The 20,822-nt window shown below is 35.6% G+C and overlaps 1 protein-coding gene across 6 annotated transcripts; it reads left to right on the forward strand.

Moving 5' to 3' along the window:
* Positions 1 to 4,822: 4,822 nt before the first annotated feature.
* LOC140892479 (6-phosphofructo-2-kinase/fructose-2,6-bisphosphatase) lies at positions 4,823 to 20,297 on the forward strand. 6 transcript variants are annotated; one of them, XM_073301381.1, is made up of 23 exons: positions 4,825 to 5,144; positions 5,286 to 5,349; positions 5,431 to 5,726; positions 6,226 to 6,444; positions 8,747 to 8,956; positions 9,049 to 9,144; positions 9,370 to 9,468; positions 9,572 to 9,601; positions 10,642 to 10,695; positions 11,699 to 11,752; positions 11,824 to 11,901; positions 12,783 to 12,874; positions 12,947 to 13,004; positions 13,097 to 13,171; positions 14,457 to 14,504; positions 14,737 to 14,834; positions 17,044 to 17,119; positions 17,584 to 17,646; positions 17,763 to 17,854; positions 18,880 to 18,948; positions 19,042 to 19,105; positions 19,187 to 19,252; positions 19,904 to 20,297. In XM_073301381.1, the coding sequence occupies exons 1-23, from the start codon at positions 4,959 to 4,961 to the stop codon at positions 19,976 to 19,978; spliced, it is 2,262 nt and encodes a 753-aa protein (XP_073157482.1). In that variant the 5' UTR covers positions 4,825 to 4,958; the 3' UTR covers positions 19,979 to 20,297. The 6 variants fall into 6 exon arrangements, 5 of the variants coding, with proteins under 5 accessions (XP_073157482.1, XP_073157483.1, XP_073157485.1 ...); XM_073301382.1 differs by having other exon boundaries at positions 5,008 to 5,144; positions 5,222 to 5,349; XR_012152840.1 differs by lacking the exons at positions 19,187 to 19,252; positions 19,904 to 20,297 and adding an exon at positions 18,102 to 18,190 and having other exon boundaries at positions 4,823 to 5,144; positions 19,042 to 19,106.
* The last annotated feature ends 525 nt before the right edge of the window (positions 20,298 to 20,822 follow it).

Here is a 20,822-nt window from a genome sequence, read left to right on the forward strand (position 1 = left end):
AATTATTGAGTAGTTTGTTTTCAACCAAGACGGCGTGATTGGGCCGAATAAATTTATGTAGAAAACTTGGATGTTTGTTTGGGATTTTTTCAGATTTTATTTTATTTTATTGATTGTTAGATTCATATTTGTCTTGTGGATAGTCTGATCAACTGTTTGCTCGCATGTTAATCAATTTCAAGTCGACAGAGGAGGTATTGATTTCGATCATTTTGATAATCAACACATGGTAAAACCGACTAGAAATAGAATTCGATTTCAGTGTGCGGTGTAGGTGAAAACTGAATTTTCACAAATATTTAATGCATTAAAATTTGATTAAAATTACGAAAGAATAATCCGTCAATATTTGAGTAGGTTTGATTGTTCTAGAAATAGACCTTTGAACAAGTTAGGAGAATTCCCGTAATCTAAGATTAAATCCGAGTCCTGAATCGGCTAAATGTTACATGATTTGTTCGGTACTTGCGTGTGTCTTGATTGTCTCATTTTAATTAAAATCACCTTTTAGCTATTTTAATTATTATTTCTTTTTAGTAACTTTATTTTTATTTAAATAATCTTAATCCTTTTATGATTTTTTCTAGATTAAATAAAATAATTAATTCTTGAAAATTGACAACAGTCCCTGTGGAATCAATACTTGGACTCTTTGTCCACTTTACTATTACTTGACCTAGTTCACTTTCTAGTGAACACCGAATTAAGCGGTCAGTAGCTCCACCAGCTTCCATGTATCATTCCTTTTGAGTGAGTTTATTTCTTCGAGCATGGCTTCTTTCCATTTTTCCTTATGCTGGCAACTCACTGCTTCTCTGTAATCATTTTGTTCATTGTTACTCAAAGTTTCTGATACACTTAGATCATATGATATCAGATCTGCATATCCATATCTTTCAAGTGTCTTGATCTGTTTTCTTACTCTATCCTTTACAAGATTGTAGTTGTAGTGACCCGTATCCAAAATTAACGATTAATGATTAATTAATCATGTAATCATGTTTAGATTAAGCAAAACATGATTAAGAAAATGTCAAATGGGTTAACGGAGTCCAGAAATGGATCCAGGACACTCAAAAGTGGCCAGGAAGGTTCCGAGGGTTCGGAGGATCCGAACCGGGTTAGGAGGCTCCGAACTGGTTCGGAGGATCCGAACCTGAGATCGGAGGCTCCGAACTGCATGGCCAGCTGTCCAAAAATTATACGTAATCGATGACATCACTGATGGGACTTCGGGGGATCTGAAGTAAGGATCGGAGGCTCCGAAGTCAGGAATGGGGGATCCGAACCAGTTCGGAGGATTCGAAGTTAAGTTCGGACGACCCGAACTTTGTCTATAAATAGAGGGTCCGAGAACTCATTTCCTCGCACCTCTCTCCTCTCTTCTCTCTCAATTCCTTAGCCTTCTAACTCAGATCTAGGGAGATCTAGGCCTCCTATGGAGAATCCGGAAGTGGCATAGCGATCCAGGCGTCGTAGCGAAGCTGTGGCTTAGTTTTGAGGCCAGCGACAGCAAAGGGCTGACGACGAATGCAGGTATAACTTTGGCTTCCTAAAAATATTTAGAAGCATGCAATAGCTTAGTTAAGGCTTTTAGAGCTTATTAAATGATGCATGGGTATTTGCATTGTAAAGTTGATGATAGGCTTGAAACCTAGGTACGTAAGTACTGACTGAGATAGCCAGCGGGTTTTTCATGCTTATATGTTGCATTTGTGTGTCATATTATTATGCAGCATGTGCATAACATATTGTGCCTTTCCATCTTTTGAGATGAGTCATGTAGGGTCGCTCAGCCCTGTTCGGACGGTTGATGTCGAGCGCCCCGCGACCGACGGGTTAGCCGTCACTGCCATTTGGAAGACACGGTCTACATCCGTTAGGAATGAGCAGTGTACGCAAGGTTTGATCCCTGGGTTGTACCACTCATGTCCTAGGCGCCATTACTGAGCAGTTGTATACAGTTATCTCAGACATGGATACCCTGTCATTTGCATGCATCATATTTGTATGTTTTACCCATGCTTTCGTATTGAACTTAGAGCTCACTTCCAGTATTTTTTGTGTATCTGGACACCCCATTCGACGGGGCAGGTGTAGGTGCAGGATTGAGCACCAGGAGCTTGGAGTAGCCAGTGACCAGTGAAGACAGCAGGATTAGCTTTAGGTTTTTGCCCTTTAGGATTATTTATTCGATTGTGTTGTATAATCGAATTTGTTTAAGCGGTTGTACTCTGCCGGTCTGCTTTTATTTAAATCTTCCGCAGCAATTTATTTAATGCATGTTTAATTATGCTCTTAACTCTGATTAGGTAGTGGATCCGGGTTGGGTCGCTACATTTATTGGTATCAGAGCGGCATGCAAGAGACTTGAGATATAGTATTAAGACTTTGGGTTATCCTTTTAGGATGGATGAGACCTTGGAAGAGGTGATGATGCGGCGATTAGATTGCCTGAAGACTATCATCATCGGCAGGATTTTTGAAGATTTGTCTTGTGGGATTCCAGAAAGTGCGGACAGGAGCAATGGATCGTGTCCGAGCTTTCGAGATTTCTACTCATGTGGATCCTAGCTTTGGATCGAGTACCGGATGCCAGAGGCAGTGGCAGAGGATTGGTGGGGACTTACTTGATGTTTGCATCTGTACAGTCCGTACCATGATGACACTACTCTGAAGATTCTTCAGTCGTAGTTGGAGATATTTTCAGATAGAACTTCATCAAGGAATGCCTCGAGTGTCTAAGGCATGACAGGTCTCGAGCGTAAGGTTTTTAAACTCATGCAGAATGTGGTTTTGCCGGTATGCTTGTATCAATGGTTTCGGTAGGCACAACGGGAAACTTCATGTTCAAAAGTATGATTTGGATACAAGAAGAAAGCTGACGGTAGATCGTGAGCAGAAAAATTCGACTGACAGGCACTGATGCAGAGCATAGCTGGTTAGCGAGCTCGAGTTAATTTCTCCGAAAGTCTTGGCAGGACGAGATACCGGGAGAGTCGAGCACGAGTACACTTGCATTGATGCGTGTGTCGATTAGAAGCTTCATGCTCAAGAAACGAAGACTAGTACGATTATTTAAATACTGTATTGTTGTAGTTGTAAACAGTATTTCAGTGGTAATGAATCATCATACTTTGGTTGTATCATTTCAAGTACGTTTGTATATTTCATTGTATTTTGAATACTGTGTGTATTACATGGGATTGTAATAAAGGAATTGTACATAATTTGAAACAATGATACGTGTATTATTAATTCAGCCATTCGTGAGTGATTGCAAGTGATTTTGCTAAGGTTGGCTTGGTTTTAGTTGATTAGTGTTCAAATATTGTAGCTCATGGAATTTGAGTGGGCCGACTGTGACTGTTTGACTTGCGGTTAGTCTAGGCATTTTCCTAGGATTGACCTAGTTAGTTAGAAAACTAAAATAGTGCTAGGGATGAGTGGACTCATCTTGAGGCATTAAGGGTATTGTTCGGTCTAGAACATTGAGCTTTGTTCTAGGTTGTTTCCTTAGAACAGTAGGTTGTCTGACCTTCGTTAGGTTGAGACTTGTGATGATGGGTTTTCATTGGGATACCAGGTCCAGTATATGCCGAGAGGTTTGGACTATGACCATGACTAGACGTGATGGGGCGCGACCCTATGCCATCGTTACCTGGGAGCCTTTGTGCTTCAGGAGATGGCGATAGAAATACTACTCAGTCTAGGGATTTGGTAGCAGTCACAACAGGGTATGACCTTGGATTGGATATCAGGTTTGATATCATTGGCTAGATATCGTCTGATTTTTTCTGAAATATGGTTTGAGTGTTCTGCTATGAGAACTAGTCTTGGAGAGTTTCATTGACGAATGTGTACTCTGAGAAGATAGGTTTTAACCTTTGGGATACTACTAGACGTGTGGATCTAATAGGTGGACATATTTCTACCAGCGATGACTAGGGGTTGTCATCAGAGTTGCGATTAGGGTTCCCTGTGTTAGGAGTCATCCAAGAACTTGGATGGGATGTTGTTTTAAGACTTCAACTCGAATAAGAGGACTACTTCATGATGATTGACTTCATCTGTGATGGATTATATCAGATGTTAAAGATTGTATAAGGCTATTTAAGACGAGAGGGAAGCGTGGTCTATGCCCGTGAAGCCTTGGCGATTGTCCAAGTGGATTATCGTGGTAAATTGTAGGAGTACAAGCCCATCATGCAAATTTAAATTTAAAGTTGAACTTTGATAATAAAATAATATTCTAGCTGGACTAGAATAAAGCCCATTAGGTTTTATAATATATGATATTAATTAATATTATAAGGAAATATTCTTGATACCATATTATACAACTTGAAAAATAGAAAGACTTGATATACATGTACATACGATTTTCAAAAATCACAATATATTGCGCAAACAAAATTTCGAGCATGATGATGATTATTATTATATGCATTTTTTGAAAAGACATATATTGCAAGCAAGAAATTTTTCGAAACCCTTTCCTCCATCTTGCATGCAATTTTTCGAAAATTACCTCCTCTGTGCTCAAAAGGATTTCGGCAACCCTCAAGTCTAATAAGAAATCGAGTCGTCATCTTCTTCATTCCATTTCAACGCAAACTTTTTCTTAATTTTTCGTGTGTCCAAGCAAATTTTGAATTGGAAAATAAAAATTTTAAACTTCAGCTATGCCTTAGCCACAAGATACAAGATAACGGTTCTCCAACACATGTTTACAACCCTAAAATGAAATGAGAATTTTATATAAGTCCCCTACGAACTTAATCAATCAACAAAACTAGATAGAGTTGGGTTTCTTAGGATCCGGGCCCACCTGGCCCGTCCCATTATCCAACCAGAATCCGGATGCATCAAAGTTAATAGAATAGCAGAATATTGATATCCACGACTCAAATTCTTATCGCCATTAAATTTGGGAGAAGATTCACATTCACCTTGACATGGGGACTGGTGCGTCCAAGAACCCAGATAGCAGCAGCGCCCATGGCAGCGAAGAGAGAGAAGACCAAGGTGGCGGCCAACTGTTCGTTTCCCTCAAAATGGAGAATTACAAGCTCAAAGGCGAGCTCATACCCCATGTCTACGGCTCCGTGCCGCTCGTCGGCTCCTGGGATCCCTCCAAAGCTGTATGTTTGTCATTGCCCTTGATTTCTTTTTCAGTCTGATGTATTTTCACACGAATTCTGTCGAAATTTGTTTTCAGTTGCTCGTATTGTGCTCCCTTTTGGGTTGGTTGATTTAATTCACCTCTGTAAAATCATGAACAGCTCTCTCTGGAACGTGAATCGACTTCTATGTGGGAATTAAGTTTTGTTGTACCCTCCAACCATGGTAATTTATTCCTTGTCTGGGACCTCGTTTCTCCATTTTTCAATGTTTTATTCAGATTTTAATTTTTTTTGTCATTAACAGAGACATTGGATTTTAAGTTTTTGTTGAAGCCCAAGTATAGCAACAGCCCCTGTATTGTGGAGGAAGGTCTAAACAGGCAATTGACAGGGGGTATATTACATGGGGATAGGAGGTCGGCTGTGCTTAAATTGACTGGTGATGAGATTCTTGAGTACAAAGTATTCATTAAAGCGGATAGGGTATCTCCATTTGATCTCGCAGCCAGCTGGAGAGTATATCAGGAGAATTTTCAACCCTCATCTGTTCGGGGAATCCCGGATGTCAGTATAAATTCAGCTGCTGAAACCAGCGCTGAGGTGATAAAGAGAATAATTCAACTTGTTTAGCGATGTTTCCTTTTTCCTGTGACCTGCTACTCGAATGCTTTTGCCTTTTAGGCAGATGCTTTGCTCTAAGCTGTTTGCTTATTATCTCTTATTGTCTTCCACTTACTGTTTTATTCCTCAATTATCTTCTGTTCCAGCGAATAAAGTTGTGTTATCTGAAAACTTGTTTTATATACATCCAATCAAATGATAGTGGTAACTGAGGAAGCAAGTTGTTTGGGTGACCTAAGAACTTTATTTTCTTTGGACTGGTAATAAAGTTGGCAGAAGCTCGTACGTAAGGGTAAGAAGTATTGAAAAATACCACTTTTATCTTTTTGTTGCTATCAACTGATTTTTCCTGCTTTTCTGCTGTTATCGATTAGATTTCGCTTAACTGTAGCTTTTGTATGTTCCTAGGGATTAGATTCTTAGGTTGAATAGCTTATAGTTTAGCAATAATCATTTTATTTACTATACTCCAATACAGAATGGATCTTCAGCCAGTTTGGAGCTCGATCTTGAGCACTATGTTGTCCCAGCTCCAATAACATCTGCAAATTCTGGTCTGGTTTATGCAGCTAACATGACAGAAACTCCCAGATCACTTGGTCGTGTCGGGATATTTTCTAAAAGTGATGGTTCCAGCAGTACATTAAATCACCAAAGGGATACTGGCACTGCTGCTGATAGGCCTGGAACTTCCATGGTTTTATTATTCTCTTTACCTATATATTATATGATTCATATGTTTTTCTTCTTATTGTTAGACTTTTGTGTAGTGTTTGCTCTTTATAAAAGCTCTTGGGGAAAAACTTATATCGTTAGATGAGATTAAGCACAATACATGAGATTACAAGATTTGTATAGCGACCAGTGGAATGGGCTCCTTCAATTTCCATGTAGTACTTCAATCTTCCAAGTTCGTACATCTCCGATTCTCTAGCTAGATATTTTTTCAGAGCTTTGTGTTCCTCTACATCATTTCTTGTAATTCCCAATGACTAAATTCCAACCAGAATCCTTGAACAGAAGAAACAAGTTACCCGTGTGGTCACTGCTTTCACATGGTTCTTATTTTATTTAGAATTTTATTTGCGAACAAAAAAAAATAATAAAACGGAATTTCTCACTTCTAAACTCCCAAAAATTTGTCAAGTACCATGCAAGTTTTAAATAGGATAGCTAAAAATTTACGGAAGAGAGGTCTCGACTGGAGGAATTGCTGAGACCTAAATACTTAACAGAACAAAATATTTTAAATTATACGAAATTTACTTTCAATCGAAAACTGAATCATCTCAATTGATGAGTCGGCTAAAACACAAAAAAAAGTAAGTCTGTAACATTTCTAATTAATAACCGAGGTCTTTTACATTCAAAATGTAGTTCAATTGTCTTAAATCTTTGAGCAACTTCTATATATGAAGAATTTGGTTGTGTTTTGGTTATTTTTTGCTAACTCTTGGGATTCACACATTATTTAGCTTTTGTAGATAATATTGTCTTCCCCTGAAGATAAGATGCAGTAGGGTATGGTTTTTAATCCTCAAAGTGACATTGGCAGAAATGAAAATTGTCATGTTGAAGAATATCTGATAAATATGCACTTAATAGCTCTAGGATGTAATTTTTCTCTTTATGAACATGAACAATTGCAATGCATCCAAGTATTGTAAGAGCGAGAGTATTTGTGGTTCTATATGGTTTTTAATCCTTGAAGTGACATTGGGTGAAACGAAAATTGTTATGTTGAAGAATATCTGATAAATATGCACTTAATAGCTCTACGATGTAATCCCTGTTCTCTTTATGAACATGAACGAATGAATGCATCCAACTATTTTAAGAGTGCGAGTATTTGTGGTTCTAATGCTAGGATATACTTTAGAGAGGATTTCAGTTGCTATTTGTAGGTAGGTAGTGATCATAGGGGCAATTGTGATCTTCCAGCTGTGCGGCACTTCGGAATATTTTTATGGAGGAGAAAAACTCGAGCTGTTGCTAATAAAAGAGTCAATGACCATTGTTTCTTTCCACGACTCCATTTTGTTGTGGGATAGTAATGTCTGTGGATACATGTGCAATGCCTTCATAGAAACTAAGGAGATAAAAATTGATTGTAGTAAACCTTTTTCATTTTAAACCCAAATTGATCTTAAATCATTCTATGAAAATTTGGAAGGATAGTGCTTAAATCAGATTTCGACTTTATAATAAAGATTCGAGGGAAAATGGTGCATATAAACAAAACAAACCATCATGAGCCAGACACGTTTTACGTTGGAAAAGGTCCCTGAAATATATGAGTGTGATTCAAATCACATGGAGTGGAAAAAATCTTTTATTTCTGATTGGACAGGGTATGTTTTTATGTTTACAAATTCACAAACTACACAATGAAAGCGTTGATTTTGTAACCTTTTCAACAAAGATGGCAAAATAGTTTTGAAAATACAAAATGATGGATGCCTTCACTTAAAATGATGTAATCAAATAATATCTTTATTGGTATATAAAAATGGCACACATGATTTATTTTGAAACTTTATAGGTCAGATAATGTACTGTCTCCTTTTTAGAGGCACAATATCCTTCGTTATTCTCTTCTTACTTTTCGGATAAGGGGTGAAAGTATGAAGCTTAATAAAGGGCATGTGCTATAATCAGTGGCTCCGGAGATGATAATCCACAACTTCTTAATACAATGTTTGAAACATTCAATCCTTGAAAACTAGAAAACTTATCTGAAACTGCTGGAGAACATACAACACTGTACTTTTCCTGTGCTCCCAAAGTCCTGTTAGTTTGCAAAATTCCACCGTATTGAGCTCCTTCAGACTATGCATTCTCACTTCCTTTTGAAGTTAGGTTTGTCCATGAGATATGCAGTAGTTGTTGTAATTATACTCTTTTTCAATGGAGAATATCATATACTCCCAATATATTGCATCCCTTTTCTTCCACAGAATTGTTTTTATTTGGATTGTAACCTGTTATTTTTCTATTAGGGAATGGAAGTCGTAGTACCAGACCTGGCAAAATTCCCTACAGGATCTAGTCTGGTCGAGTCAAAGTCAGTTGGAACCTTTTCACCTTTGCAAAAACAAGAAGGTCACAGGGGACTCTTTGTGGATAGAGGGGTAGGATCTCCAAGACTTGTAAAGTCAGCAAGTGCAACAACATTCATGGTTGATCTCAAACATGATTCAGAATCCAAGGTTTGTAGCAACCTTCTATATAGAAAACTGATAAAGTGTTTCTTTGATTCCTCATCAGAACTTACTTACTCTAACTCATTGTTTGTCGGTAGAACTCTATGCCAGCAGCTGCAGGAGCAGTTGCAGCGGCAGCTGTTGCAGATCAGATGCTTGGACCGAAGGAGGATAGACACCTGGCCATTGTCCTTGTACATTCCTTAAATACCTTGTTGATACTCAGTCAAGTTCCATTTTCACTTTTCAGTGCCTTTCAATCTTGGTGTGATTGAGCTAAACATTTCTTCTCCTATTTAAAATGTTCAAATCAGAGAAACTTGGAGGATTTCGTTGTGTGCTTGTTTTGAAGTTGTCAGCTCGATGCCCTGAATTTTACTGATTAGAAATGAAATCTCGTTTGAATTTTCCTGCTACAGGTTGGATTGCCAGCTCGTGGCAAAACATTTACCGCTGCTAAACTTACTCGGTATCTTCGTTGGTTGGGCCATGACACTAAACACTTCAATGTTGGGAAGGTAATGTTTTTTTTCTTTGTTATTGTTTTTAATTCCTCCCATTCTTCTCATGGAATCATCTAATGAGGGAAATCTGCTTGAATTATGTGTTTTTCTTATTCAGTATCGGCGACTAAAGCATGGAACTAATCAGGTACTGTCAATTGGTGAAATTTCTTCTCTCTTATTTCCCAAAAAAGATATGGGGTTAAGGTTTCCTTTAAAAAATGAGTAAAATTCATATTGATATACGAACTATTGATAAAATGTCAAATTGATACGTGAACTATTGACAATGCTTAATTGGTACATTATCCAACTAAAAAGTCAATTTTATCCTTTAATAAAATTGTTTAAATCCAAATATTTTTAGTAAAAATTCTACTAAAATACATTTTTGATGAGAAGTTTATTTAGGAAAGATTTATTCAAGAAATGATTTGATTTTCTTTGATAGGAATAAAATATCTCACAGATTTGGTGGGATATTATTCTAAGTTATTTCTGTCTATTTAAAGTGTATCAATAGTTTGTATGTAAAGAAAAATAGAAAATAAACTTTACTCATTAATATTAAGTATCTTAATATTTTTATAATATATTTATACTTTACTCATTAATAAATTATTTATTCAAATATAATATATTTTTAATAAAATTATATTCTATCTATATCAAATCATTATCCTTTTTTTAGAAAAAAATTGATATAGAAATTATATATAGTAATAAAATATACTCAATAAATAATCATATACACGACTAAAATATATTTAATATACCGATAAAAATCTAATAAAATAAATATTTATTTATTTATATTTAAATTCAAGCAATAGTAAAAAAATATAAACTCACAGATTCTTAAATCGAGTGGAGAAATTTTAGGTCATTTCTATGATATTTGTTTTTTCATGATCTAAAAATTTAATGTTGAACATTTTTTCGAATTTTTAACAGAACAAATACTAGATTTCTATAAACTAAAATGGTTATTATATTTGCTTCAATAGTCTAAAAACAAGATCAACGGGCTCCGGTGAAAGACATCCAAATACGAAATGTGTACTCTTGTGCCTCAGACACAGAACTAGGACATGTGTATGGCAATAAAATGTTAACAGAGAAGAAACCAATCTTTATTTGATCATTTTACATCTATTTACCTTTACTCTGACGACTTTATTGGTGCAGACGGCGGATTTTTTTAGAGGTGACAATCCAGAAGGTCTGGAAGCTCGGAATGAGGTAAACTTCATAGGATTATTGCATTTAAAATTGTAATTGCATGTTAGTGCGTGTTGGGTTAGTAGCAGATTTGATTTACCACTACCAGCTAATATCATCTCTATATCCTCACATGAGCTAAGTAACATAAAACAAAAAAAACATATTTGAAATTTTCTTCTCCTGCTCGATATTGTTTGCTGATATTTGATAATATTGGTCATTCTGTTATTTAAAAAGAACGCTCTTTTGCCTTAATTGAGATTTATATTCCAAATATTTTCTATTATTTTGTCGGTTTTCTCAATTCACCCATGTCCCATGCATATAAATAACTGGAAAAGTCAAAAGAGTACTTTTTAACCGCTTCTGTTTTTTTCATTCCTCCCCTCCCCTCTATTGCACAGCTTTGATTGATAGATAAATGTAGAGAATGAAACTTGAGATGTTTTGATTCCACTCTCTCCGTGTTATTTTCCAAGTATCACATTGTAGCTGTTAATATTCAATGAGACACCATACTCGCTATCGTTTGCACTTTAGCGCATGCTAATTTTATCACAATGTGGTCGCAGCCTTCAGTTTTTTAATGTCTGTACATTTATCTTCTCATTGCATGTTAGTATGCAACCTATTAGACATTAATATAATCTGAGGCCTTAACATGCTACAACTAGTATCACACCATATGCTACTTCTAAGGCAAGAGCATGAAAGCTTGCTTCTGTACCAAGACCAAAAAGACTGCATTGAATGATGAATTATATTCATATAAAATGCATATCCATGGGCTATATATTTTTATGACAATAATAATATAATAATGTTCTTGTGTTGTAACTTTTATCAATCCTCCAAAGTGTATGTTCTTTCAAGAAGTCTGCGTGTGTGTGTGTTTTTCCATTTGCATTTTCATCAATAACAAAGTGCATATTTTGAACTTGTTTGTGTTTTCTTCATGATAATTATAAACTAAACGAACTTTTTTCTTTGCTCAAAGTTTTAATTCATGACCTGCTACTAGGTAGCAGCACTTGCAATGGAAGATATGATATCTTGGATGCAAGAGGGTGGCCAGGTCAGTCATTTCAGTTTGTTGTGGTGCACTTGATATTTCTTCCTTTTAATGCTTTTTCGGGTTTTGTTTAGGTAGGTATATTTGATGCCACTAACAGTACCAGGAAAAGAAGGAACATGCTAATGAAAATGGCTGAAGGCAAATGCAAGGTACACTAAGTTCTGGATGTCCGTATGAATGCATTTGTTAGTAACTTTAATTTCAACTCTTTTTCATCAAAATCTTTTGTATGTGTACTGATGTGGTTGACATACATGGCAAAAAATTGTTGTATTATATCCATCCGCGGAACTTCTTCTTTTAACGCTTACCTCTTCAAATTTTACCTTTGAGTGTTTCGAGGCTGTGAACGGGGGCCCAAATCCGAGGTTATTACCTGTGAAGGAAACTGGAGAAATGCAGTCTTCTGTTTTTTGTATAAAGGATCGAACTTCGGCTCCAGGCTTAGAGTCCATGGACCAGTTATTCATATTTATTCCACGACTCTATTGTTGTCAGTCTTTGACCCAAGTAGGAAAAAGTAACTTACCAGAGAAATCAACATGTTTTAAACAGATGATTGTTGTTTTCTTTCAAAATGAGTACGGAGCTAAGTTTTCAACTCATGGACCTCGAGTTGTCAATTCAATGATTCTCTTCTTCTACTGGTTAATCCAATATTACCTTTATTTGGTTGCCTTGCCCTTTTAGAAGGCTGCTTATGGGCCTACCAACCTGGTGCTGTGTAATTGAGAAACATAGCTGGTGATGGAATGACTTCTTTTTTATTTCGCAGTTTCAGTTCCAAACCTCAATTCTTAAAAGAGTTCTCAAAACTTAGAGCACAACAAAAATGTCTGCCAAGTCAAATTGTTAAGAACTTTCCAATTTATCTAGAACTCAAATTTATTTTCCACCTAAATACTGAACTGCAAATTAAATACCAAATCGAACACCACAGTACAATATCAGCACTCTCTGGCTTTCCAGAGTGTGCATTAAATAAATTACTATTTTCGTCGGAATCTGAAAATGCCAAATGTTCTTGCAGATTATTTTTTTGGAGACATTATGTAATGATCGGCAAATAATTGAGAGAAATATACGCCTCAAAGTTCAACAGAGCCCAGACTATGCAGAAGAGTACGAGTACGAAAATTTTTCTTGTTTTTATGTGCATTATACTCATATATTGTGATTTGTGATACATTTCAGGCCAGATTATGAAGCAGGATATCATGACTTTAAAGTCAGACTTGAAAATTATGAAAAGGTGGATCCTTCAAACATGCTTTTTTTGCCCTCTCTTTATTATTAAAGTTTTCTGTGATGAATGCTATGATCTGTACCTTTCCTTTTCTGCAGTTTTATGAACCAGTAGAGGAAGGCTCCTATATCAAAATGATTGATATGGTCAGTGGCCACGGTGGACAAATTCAGGTAATGATCCGGTCTCTCTTTTACTAGAATTTGTTTGCCATCTTTCTCTCATGGGTAATGTGACCGAGTAACTAATATTTGATCTAATTATCATAAACAGAAACGAATGAACTATTTCTACTTTAACAAAATGATGCTCGAAGTCCTTTTCAGCCTATGTAAATTTAAAAAAATGTATTGATAGGATCCTGTCTCGAACTGGAATGATGGTTTCATTCACTTCGTCAGTGTGCCTAATGCATAGTATTCACTTTTCTACCGTTGGTCCTTTGTTCAAGGGTAGTTTTCTTTCCTGATTTTTCCGTAAATCTAAGGAAGATTCTGGCCTATATAAATTGTAACTTTGACTAAAGTGAGGAGAAAATTATTTCCACTCGTTTTGTAAGTTCAACTGATTGTCATTTATGGTGAATTAGTCTTAACTACTTCATGGAGATAACTTTCTAATTTGTGGTGGATTTAATCCAACTACATATTGTTGAAGTGTACTTTTATCTGTGAATAAGTGTGGGCACTTATTTTCGTTCTCTGTTTTATTTTTATGGTGAAAAAGATGACTGTTTTGTCTTTCAATATGATGTTTCATCTTTATTTTCAGGCTATTGTTTTTTAAGTAACTTAAGAGCTAGGTTCTAAAAAACGCGAAACGCGGCGAAACGTCGAGATCAAGTTTCACAAGTTTAAACGTGTTTAATACAAGTTTAAACGTGGAAAAACGTTTCAAGCTTTTATTAAAATTTTAATTATATATTACCAATATATAGGCGAAATAACACATATATATAATAAATTTAATAGTAACACAATTTCTAAAATTTTTAAAAGCAAAAAAAATATCAAAACTATAATTTTTAGCAATATCTATAGCTAGACCGAATCAAAAATTTTAAACATTACCCAGAACACAAGAATTTTGAAAAAAAAAGGTTTTGAAAAATATATAGCCGGATTTTTATTTGATTTTGAAGAAAATGGTTTTATTTTGAGATTTTTAAATTGATATAATTTATTTAAAAAATAAAAATAATAATTTTTTTTACAAAAATCACGTTTAATCTCGATTAAACACGTTTAATCACGTTTAATATGGTCAACTTAGAGTTGACCGTTTTTTCCCGTTTTTACCGTTTTCATCACGTTTAATCCCGTTTAATCTCGTTTTTTAGAACAATGCTTAAGAGTACATTTTCTGTAATTTTTCTGGGCCTCTCCTTTTTAACGAAATACTTTTCTTTTTCTTAAATGTATAATTGTAGAGTTGATGTCAGTCTGATTTATTTAACAGGTGAACAACATTAGTGGATATCTTCCTGGGCGGATAGTATTCTTCTTGGTATGTTTTAATCTGTCTTCTCTTGAAACGCGTCTCTTTTGTGTTTTATCATGATGCTATGGACAGAATACTATTGTATCCAACTCATCTGCTATATTTCATTATCTATTATCTATTTGTTTGTTATGTTTAATTTGGAAAGTATTTGTGATAGGACAATAGGTGTGAGGTTTGAGGGATATTATTGTACACTATGGTCATGAATTCAAATAATCTTCCTGCGATGTTGCAGGTGAATACACATCTCACACCACGCCCAATTTTTCTTACTAGGCATGGGGAGAGCCGTTACAATGTTAGAGGCCGAATTGGTGGTGACAGTGTGATAAGGTTCCCTCTTTTATGAAATATGAAATATTTTTCTTAATATGATTTGTCTGCACTCCAATTCAAGATGGTTGTAGTATGAGATATTGTTAACTTTGCATGCCTCCAAATTCTTGTAGAATTTTTCGTTTTCTGGTAACCAATCACTTTCTGATAGATTCTGCACCTTCGATGTATTTTTTAGCAATATTTTTCTTGAAGCACATTCTACAACTCAAAAATTAGTTTAAATAACCAAATACTGTCAGTTTCACATAAAAATAATTGGAGGGCAGGTAATGATCAGCGATCATTTCGGTGCCTTCACAGGCTCAAAACAAAAAACTGCGCCACGGCGCCACCCATATTCAATAGGAGACTAGATATTATAAATGAACAGCTTCTTCCTAATATTAAAATTGTCTCGCTGCTTTTGATAAGGCAAGACTGGCATTATTCTATGGTCGAAGAGAGGTTCATTCCCTGCGAAAAATGAATATTCGTATGTAGTTTCCCATCTTTACCATTTTCATCATAACATCCTAATTTGTAAATATTTGATGTATAATATTCCATCGAAGTATATGCGCTAAAATTCTAGTGCTTATAATGCAAGTATCAATCATGACATTTCATCACTCAATCTGAATCTCCTTTAACACTCACCAGAGAAGGTCAAAGAAATCTCCAAAGTGAAAGATGCAAAATGTCCCCTTGGATAACTAAAGAACTTTTCCACCCTTCTTATGGACTGAGCCTTTTTACTTATCTTTGACTTTTCCTGCTAAAGACTTTTAGCATAATTCAGGTAGGATACTGTAGAATCCAGTGAGAATGAACTACTGAGAGGAAACTAATGTTCGTTTAGGTTTTTCACTGCGTGCCCTCCCATCCAAATTGATTCAACCCCTTCGTTTCTTTGTATTTGGAGACCCATCTGGCATCATTTAAATTCAGTACATCATTTATCTTGTACATCATAATTGATATCGTAAATTATAGTTAGTATGCTTTGTACTCTACACATAAATAAATTAAAAGACTCAACAGGATCATATATATATATATATATATATATATATGAGTAATTTTCAGCTACCCAACCATTCCTGTCCAACTCGTCCCTGACCACTAAAACCCACTACCGGGTTTTAGTTGTTTTTTTTAAAAAAATTTCGTATCACTAAAACCCACTACCGGGTTTTAGTTGTCGGGATGAGTTGGACATCATTGGTTGGGCAGCTGAAAATTTCTATATATATATATATATATATATGAATTTTTAGCTGCCCAACCATGTTTTTCCACTTGGTCCGCGACCGCGAAAACCCGGTAGTGGGTTTTAGTGATGCGAAAAATAAAACAAAAACCACTAAAAACCACTAAAACCCACTACCGAGTTTTAGTGGTCGCGAACCAAGTGGAGAAACATGGTTGGGCAGCTGAAAATTTCTCTCTCTTTATATATATATAATATATATATATTTATGCCATTTCAGTATTCCTTTCTTTTTAGAATCCGTAGGTGTTGGTGGATACAAAAATATGTAAGATGTTTATATGATATAGGATTTTTGTGTAAGCGAGGACAAAAATGTGGGAGGGCATGATACATGTAAAACTGATATGCCAAGATTGCTGATATTAAACAATTTTATTATTTGAAGTTAAGATCTTATATATATGAGCATGGATATATAAAAATTTAATTTTGATGTAAAGAACAGTCAATATAAAACCATATATGTTGGTGTACCTTTAGTGAACTACTCTCATGGCTATAGCCTATAAACACATTCTCTGATGAATAAAGTTTGCTCACTCAGTCAGATCTTCTTGTTTACCTGCTTTGATTAGGCTTCCTTTAATTAACAGTTTTTATCGCAAGTTCATGCCTGCAGGAAGAGATAATTCTTTAATAAAAAAAGGGAAAAAAATTAAAACTGAAGTGCATTGCTTTAATGATGGGGGCGGTGACCGCCTCGAAGTGAGATTGTGGTTTTGAAAAGAGAGCGTTGTGAAGGTTAAATTCTATTGGAATGTTGTTGGACCTAGACGCGTCTCTTCTACGATGCTACATCATATTTTAAAATTTAAAACTCAAATGTTGTCCGTCCGAGACTGATTTTTCTTGTATTTTATTTGAGTTTATCAATGCAAAGTGCTTTAATTAGGCTTATTTGTTGTGATTCATGTTATTGCCCTTTTTGTGATGTTAATTGTCTTTTATCAGTGATTCTGGGGAGCTTTATGCGAAGAAACTTGCCAATTTTGTTGAAAAACGTCTGAAAAGTGAAAGGGCAGCATCCGTAAGTTTCTCCAATTTCTGAAATTTAGTTGAATTTGTTTTAAATTTGTTGAATTAGCATGCCAGCTAAGAGAGAGAGATACAACTCTACATCAGCAATGCAATTACCTAAACAAGAAAATTCTTTATAAATCTATCTGAGTATGACCATCAAAATCCCATCGTATAGGTTAGATAATATAGTAGGGATACATGAGGTATGACTTTCTCAATTAAATCTTACAATAGAGTTATATCTTATCACACTTTTGATTGCATTAAATTTGATTCTATGTTCATATTTGATTTTTGATAAGATTAAGAACTACGGCTTCCTCTCAACAAAACATAATTATGCAAACATAATTATGCACAGAGCTTGTGTTCGTACATTTACAGGAAAAAAAGTATTATTCTGTCTAGATCTGCTGTTCGTCAGCTATTAAGATGTAGTTATTCGTTTGACTTTTATTTCTCACATCTTAGATATGGACTAGCACGTTGCAAAGAACAATTTTAACAGCAAGCCCTATAGTTGGATTCCCAAAGGTTTGTATGATACTGCCCGTTTACTTGGCCAAACAAAGTCCAACATTGGCTGTTGATATTCTATGGTCTCTTTAAACTGACATCTGGGCGATTCTTTTCATTATCTTACTTTGTAGATACAATGGCGTGCACTTGATGAAATTAATGCCGGTGTCTGTGACGGGATGACATATGAAGAAATAAAGAAAAATATGCCCGAGGAATACGAGTATACTTCAGTTTTAAAGGATTAATTTTTTTACGTTTTTTCAGAATTTCTTTCCTGGTAGTCATAAATTTTTGCATGAATTTCTCTTGGGGACTGTCAAACTACATCAACATGTCACAACATATAGGTGATTGATCATTTAGGTGATAGTACATGATTTTTATGGAGGATGCCTTGATTTTTACATGAATTTTTCCGGGGGACTGTCTAACTACATCATGTCACATATACTTGATTGATCATTTAGGTGATGGTATCTACCGTAATATAGCAACATGCCCTCCCTCACCTTTGACTTTAGTAGCTCAACATGCGAGCCATTGTTTCCCTTGTTTGGTACGTGTCTCCTCCAATATATTCCTCCATTATGTATTCTTTTTAAGTTAATATTTACAAAAGCACATGTCCCTCTAGATTCCCTAATTCTTTAAACGCTCATCTATGACTATCAGAAAATTCTTTTCACTCTCCCTTTATATAGCATTTTCGTTGCTTTTATTTGATTTTTCAAGCTAGTAAATCCCACTGCTTACCCCTGAGACTTGATCAAAACACATGAATCTGAAAGGAATTTCGCAAGGCAAGTCCTGGAGAATTCAGGGTTTAGCTGATAAATAGAAACATAGAGCCCTCACAAATAGTAAACTGAATTTGATAACTTAATTAACTAGGAAACATCGCATTCAATTTCCACGTACCTTTTTCGTGTGTGTGCCCACATGCAGTGGAAATTAAACAACCGAATTGGAATGAATTGAACCCAAAATGTGTAGCATGTGCTGCATCCGGACGGAATTAATGTGCTTTATCACTAAATAAAATATAATGGATTGTTCATGAATTCCAAATTTTTTTATTGAAGAAATGAGTTTGTTTTGGCATCCACTTTTTCCCCCATCTTATGCATTCATTATGCTTGTCACTCAATTACTTGAATCACATTTTGTGTTTCTTTTTTATTTTAATATCTTTTCATCATCTCCTGCTCAGCTGTCCTGGGATTAACCAGTTTCCATTGGTTATAGGTCACGGAAAAAGGATAAGTTGAGGTACAGATATCCTCGTGGGGAATCGTATCTCGATGTTATACAAAGGTTTGTATTCTGCAATTCCAATGAAATATTTGTTTTGGGAGGGTCCAAACTTTATAATGCTCACTTTTATTTGCCTTTTTGATGTTCTTTCAGGTTAGAACCCGTGATCATTGAACTTGAACGACAAAGAGCTCCTGTCGTCGTGGTTGCTCACCAGGTTATACATTTAAACTGAATTTACCTTTCTCCAAAAAAATGCTTTGTAATTCAAAAGCTAATTTTTAAAAATCTTATATAGGCGGTGTTGAGGGCTCTGTATGCATACTTTGCAGACAGGCCATTGAAAGAGATTCCCCACATAGAGGTATATGATCCTTAATTATCTTCATTGTAATGAGGTAGAAACCGAGTAGTGTATTTTCTATTTATTTTACTCGAATCAAGTAATCCACATGATCTATGATGCAGTATTGGAATCCTCTCTCTCATTATGAGCTAATTATTCCAAGTGAACAGCCATTTTGGTCATTTCTTGAAATGAATAGAATCAAAGAACAGAAGTTTGAATTTGGAATTGTGATACATAACTACAAACAACTCCGTGTCTTTTTAGGATACAAGCAGGCTGAATATATTTGTACTTCATCTATATGGTTGGTAACATGCATGTGGAGTCTGGGGCCTCACCATGATTGAATTGTATTATCATATGAGAAATAAATTGAGTACAAAATATTTGCACCACTCAGCCTGCTGCGTGATTTCATTTTTGTGTGAACGGTTCAAATGCCTTCTTTGCTTGCTGGAGGTTGTATCCATTAGCAGATGTAAAGTCTGCTAGAGATCGATTTTTCTTTTTCTTTTTTCAAATTTTTGGTATCATCTGATTTCAGCTTTCAACATAGTGCAACTCAAAAAAACTTTTGGGTACAACCATAACAAGGGAATAGAACTGCAAAACCCCCGTTTTTTATATCTAATTGTTGAGCACAGATTTGATCTTTAATCTTGGCAGATGCCGCTCCATACGATTATAGAGATACAGATGGGAGTCACTGGAGTCCAGGAGAAAAGGTACAAGATCATGTGATAATCCAGTGCAGTACCAGTATCGGCAACTCATGACCGGGTACACGAATTGAAGGATTATGACTGGCACTAATGTAGTTCAGGTGAATTGTTTCCATAACCAAGTATAGAGCATGAAAGGAGTTTTAGCATCAATGGCACTAATATATCAGCAAAATAATTTGTAACGATCCCACTTCAAAGCAATAAAATTGAGTGGGAAACCACAAAATTTGTATAGATTGAGTTCTAATGTTCAATACTCATATAACGTGATACTGATAAAATAGTTTGTTTTAGTTGGCTGAACTAAAGTAAACTGTAGCTTTCTATCCACATAATATCAAGCTTATCTCCTACACGATAATTTGCGGAAGCAAGGGTTACAAACCCATATTGGAAAATCGTCAAATAAAAGGACACGATTTATTATCACATCAAATATTCATGACCAAAACCCGCAAAGAACTTTGATTTGTTTTGTTGGGTTGTGGAACAAGGGGAGGTGCAAGATTTGGGCACTTTTGCTATGGTTGTTTGGGGGTTATGGAATGCTCGCAATAAATTGGGTTTTTGAGGAGCGATCTGTCTCTGCAAGATATATATTAGCTAGTGTTAACCTATGGGGAAGCTATCTTTTTAGCAATCCTCTCCCCGATCGGGTTACACCGAATCAGGTTGCTTAATCTCTCTGGTGTTGGTATTGTGGGGAGGGACGCACATGGAGTGGTTATTTTTGCCTTGGGGCACTTACTAACAGGTCAATTCCATCCGCAGTTAGCGGAGTTTTGTGCTGTTTTGGAGGGCAGTGATTGTGGAATCGGATGCCATCAATGTCGTGAATGCTAGCCTTGAGCACCTGAGGC

Source organism: Henckelia pumila, chromosome 3 (assembly GCF_033568475.1).
Source record: "Henckelia pumila isolate YLH828 chromosome 3, ASM3356847v2, whole genome shotgun sequence".
Taxonomy (NCBI): Eukaryota; Viridiplantae; Streptophyta; class Magnoliopsida; order Lamiales; family Gesneriaceae; genus Henckelia; species Henckelia pumila.

What these genes read in the sequence shown, in the direction of transcription:
- LOC140892479 (XM_073301381.1), top strand. Translation starts at nt 4,959, where the DNA reads ATGGGGACTGGTGCGTCCAAGAACCCAGATAGCAGCAGCGCCCATGGC. An exon ending in GTCTGGAAGCTCGGAATGAG is followed by an intron (nt 10,696 to 11,698) that starts GTAAACTTCATA and finishes ACCTGCTACTAG; the next exon opens with GTAGCAGCACTTGCAATGGA. An exon ending in CTATAGTTGGATTCCCAAAG is followed by an intron (nt 17,647 to 17,762) that starts GTTTGTATGATA and finishes CTTACTTTGTAG; the next exon opens with ATACAATGGCGTGCACTTGA.